This window comes from Ichthyophthirius multifiliis, assembly GCF_000220395.1.
Source record: "Ichthyophthirius multifiliis unplaced genomic scaffold scaff_1120509251317, whole genome shotgun sequence".
Taxonomy (NCBI): domain Eukaryota; phylum Ciliophora; class Oligohymenophorea; order Hymenostomatida; genus Ichthyophthirius; species Ichthyophthirius multifiliis.
This window is the reverse complement of record NW_004085992.1, coordinates 3,197-7,436: the sequence shown is the minus strand read 5'-3', so window position 1 is coordinate 7,436 and position 4,240 is coordinate 3,197. Positions and strand designations below refer to the sequence as shown.

The following is a 4,240-nucleotide window of genomic DNA, read 5'->3' as shown; positions in this document are numbered from 1 at the left end:
AGCATAATCATAAATGAATAAAATATAAAAAAGTTATGAAAACTTAACTTTGATGAATACATTAAAAAAATATAATAAAGGAAATTCAAACTTTATATAAAATAGTAAAGATTTAAGATAATAAATATTATCAAAATTAAAATAATGAAAAAAATATATATATTTTTATTAATGTATTTATATTCTTATATATTAATGAATTTCTAATTTTTTTTTATAAATTAATATTAAAAATCAAATATAAAAAAATTAATGATAAATATAATAATATATGTATTTATGATCTTAGATTTAAATTTTTCGAATTTTAATTTATATCTAATTAAATTATATAGAAAATTTAATGATATTAAAATTTATTTTAAAAGATTTTATTAAATTTATAAATGAAAAAAAAATTATTTTATTAAATATTATTTATAAATAAGAAAAAAACAAATTATTATTATAAAATAATATAAAATACGAATATAAATATATATATATAAATATATATAAATATATACAATTTATATTTCTATTTTTTTATCTTTTTTAAATACTTTTTTTATATATATGAAAAAATTAAATCTTTTTTTTTTTTTTTAATTTTATAAATAATTTTTATTATTGATATTTTCTATTTTCTTCCTAATATTTTTTTTTAATAAAATAAAGATAATTTAAAGTATATTAAATATTTATATCTATATCATTTATTACAAAAATTTAATTTTTTCTAATTTTTCTTTTAATATTTTTATTGTTTATATAAAAAATAAATAATAAATATTCTAAAAAAATAAAAAGAAATATTAATGTTATAAAATATATAGCCAAATATTTTTTTATCTATCCTATACTTTTTATTATTAAATATTTCATTTAAAAAGTTATCTGAAATCATCATTTGTTTTATTTTCTTTATATTCTACTTCCATTTTATCAGTGTTTCTAAAAATAAAAAAAATAATAAAAAATAATTAAAAAAATAAATATACTTTCTATTAGTAATCTATCTATCAGACTTTAAAATTTCAAATTCTCTATTTTTAATAATACCTTTTTTAATTTGCAAAACTTTATAAAGCGTATTTTAATCTTTAAATGATACGTAAGCATATCCTTTTGGTTTTCCATCTAAATCTTTGGCAATTAAAATTTAATCAATTATATAATTTGTGAAAAATTCCCTTATATCACTTTCACGAGTTTTAAAACTAATATTTTTAAGAAAAACAGTATAATGTGATTCTTTATTTTATAATATTTCTTCTTTATTTTTTGCTATTTAACAATTTATTTTTCGACCTAATATAAACGGGTTCTACTTAATTAATTAAAGAGCTTTTTAAACATCATTTTCATCTTAAAATTCTATATAAGAATAACCCCGACAGAGACCTTTATCGTCTTTAATAATTCGAATTTCCTTTATTTATATATCCTAAAATTGTTTTTAGATTTCTTCTTCTTTTATCTCGAAAGGAAGGTTATTTAAAAATAATGTAAGATTAATTTCTATAAAATATATAATGTATAAAATAAATATAAAGAATATAAATATTATTTAATTAGTAAAAAAAAATAAAAAAATATTTTAGAAAGTATAAATAAAATAATAAAAGAAATAGTATTAATATATAGTATATAATATATAAAAAAAATATATAAATTTAAATATAAAAATAATATTAATTTATAATTTAATATTAAATTCATATATTAAATATATATATATATATATATATATATTTATATATATATATATTTTTATATCTTTTTATATTTTATAATTATACATACCTTCTTTTTTTTCTTTAGGTGGTGCTGATAATGCTACATATAGTATATGATTATCGTCTATTTTTAAATTATTAGCCTATTTACATGCTTTTTCAGCTTCTTCTTGATTTAAAAAATCTATATAAGCCAGTCCTTTTTTACCTTTCTTAACTATTCTTATTGATTTAATATTTTATTACTTTTTTTTTTATAAATTTTTTATATATTTAATATATATTTAAATTATATACATTTTCAAATAAATTATTTATTTCTTATTCTGAATAATGAGTAGGTAAATTTTTAATAAAAACTGTTTGTATATGTTATATATTTTCTTAATTATTATTTTTTATTTATTTTTCATTTTTTTTAATTTCTTAATTATTATTTCCTTTATTTTTTTTAAAAATATTATTTCCTTCTTCTTCTTCATATTCTTAATTTTTCCTTTTTTTATTCAAATTAAGATTTTCTTAATTTTAGGTTAAATTTACTTCTATATCATCTTCTTCTTCTTAATTTAATAAAACTTCTTTACTTTTTTCAATTATTTTATCTTCAATATTTTCTATATTTTCCAAATTTCCATAAAGTTACTCAAAATCAACCCAAATATTTAAACTACCTAAAATATCGTCTTTTACATATTCAATCATTCTTTTAATTATACTTCTTAAATTTTGTATATTTTTTACACAATTTTTTTCTAATTCTATATATTTTATCCAATTTTTTAAATAGTTTCCGTATTTTCTTACTATTTTTTCGCAGACAGATTACCCTTTTTTAATATCTTTTACAATATGATATTCGATTTCAGCCCATTTTAGTAATATTTCAATCTCTAAATTCTCATTTTCTTCATTTTAAAAATACTAAAGTGCATTTTCTTGTACTATTCTCATATTTTATATTGTCTCTTCTTTAATTTAATCTACTTCTAGCATTTTTCTGACTGAAAAAGCAATGAAGTTCTAAAATAGAATGTATTAACATTCCTTTTGGTGTTCGAAATTACCTATAATGGATTAGAAAGAGGCATATAATTCTTCAAAAAATACTGAATTTTTTTCCTAAATTCTTAAAAAACCTAGAGTAATATTTAGGTCATTTGGAAATAATTTTAGTGCTCTTTAGTAGACTATTTTTTACTTTAAAATTGGTATTTTTTTTTTTTTGAGAAATTCTAAAAAGCAATTCCAAATATTTAAATTTGTTAAATTTTCTTATAAGCTTCTTTCGAAAAAATTAATAACTTTTTCATTTGAAATTCTTTTTTTTTCATCTTTTTCTTATAATTCAATTAATTCTTTTAAAAACTGTTCTTTTTCAGTTTAATTTTCATAATTTTCTTCCAAATCTAATATTAAAGACATATTTTCGTTCATATTTTTCTCGAAATTTTTTTTTCCTTCTTCTAATAATGTTTTATTCTTTTCAAAATTTTAATATTCTAACCAAATCATTTATAAATTAACTAAACATTATTTTAATTCCCTTTAGTATAATTATTATATATAATTCTAACTATCTTTACTATATATATAAATTATATATATATATTTTTTTTATTGTTAAAAATAAAACATATGTATATTTTTTAAACTATTATTTTTCATCTTCTTTGTAATTTTTTATTTATTCATATTCTATATCACGAGCTAGTTTGAATATATCAGATCCTATGTAAAAGTCTTAGATGAATATTCCTAATACTTTTTCGGTTATTATTTTGAATTTGTTTTTGGTTATTATTTTTTCTTCTAAAAGTTCATGACTATATTTTATATACATTTTTCCTATTTCAATAACTTTTGAATAAAAATATATATATAAATATATATATATATATAATTATTTATTTTTATATAAATATATAAAAATATTTTTGTTTATATTACAATATCCTTCTTCTAATGCTTTTTCAAATAAATTTAAAATTTAAATTTTTTTTTCTTGATTATCTTCTGATAATATTTTTTCTTCTGTTAACCAATCTATCCATTATTCTTTATAATTTATAATTTTACTTATTTAGATATATAAATATATAAATTACCTTCATTAAAATAATATATTTAATTCATTTTTTAACGTAAAGTTACTGCTTTTAGATGGTTTACTTACTTCATGTATAATTTTAATAGTTTATTATAATCATCTTAATCCAATTATTATAATTGTAATTTTTATTCTAGTTAGTTTATTTTTTTTTCTAATTTAGTATCCATATATTGATAAATTATATTATATAATGATTTATATATTATATAATTTTTTTTTTTTTTAATGAATATATTGTATTGTATTATATTATATTTTTATTTATTTTTTAATAAAAAAATTAATTAAAAAAAAAAAATTTTTGTAATTTTAAATTTAATAATAAGAAAAAAAAAAAAAAAAAATGTATTACTAAAATTAATTTTATTTTTAATAAAAACTATATAAAAATTAAATTATTTTAATGATA

At 14.4% G+C, this 4,240-nt stretch overlaps 1 protein-coding gene across 1 annotated transcript, besides 14 other annotated features; it reads right to left on the bottom strand. All coding sequences in view use genetic code 6, as the record gives it.

Moving 5' to 3' along the window:
• Positions 1 to 378: 378 nt before the first annotated feature.
• Positions 379 to 455: a microsatellite.
• Positions 447 to 505: a microsatellite.
• Positions 469 to 497: a microsatellite.
• Positions 506 to 691: 186 nt separating the features above from the next.
• Positions 692 to 3,776, bottom strand: IMG5_180460 (hypothetical protein; the record flags this gene model as incomplete). The annotated part of the gene is made up of 5 exons (XM_004027542.1): positions 692 to 1,500; positions 1,786 to 1,963; positions 2,016 to 3,303; positions 3,374 to 3,578; positions 3,669 to 3,776. Coding segments are annotated over 5 exons (2,586 nt in total), but the record flags the coding sequence as incomplete, so codon positions are not given.
• Positions 936 to 975: a microsatellite.
• Positions 1,232 to 1,272: a microsatellite.
• Positions 1,610 to 1,639: a microsatellite.
• Positions 1,617 to 1,674: a microsatellite.
• Positions 1,700 to 1,750: a microsatellite.
• Positions 1,712 to 1,780: a microsatellite.
• Positions 1,718 to 1,758: a microsatellite.
• Positions 2,112 to 2,168: a microsatellite.
• Positions 3,586 to 3,616: a microsatellite.
• Positions 3,592 to 3,646: a microsatellite.
• Positions 3,605 to 3,665: a microsatellite.
• Positions 3,777 to 4,240: the final 464 nt, after the last annotated feature.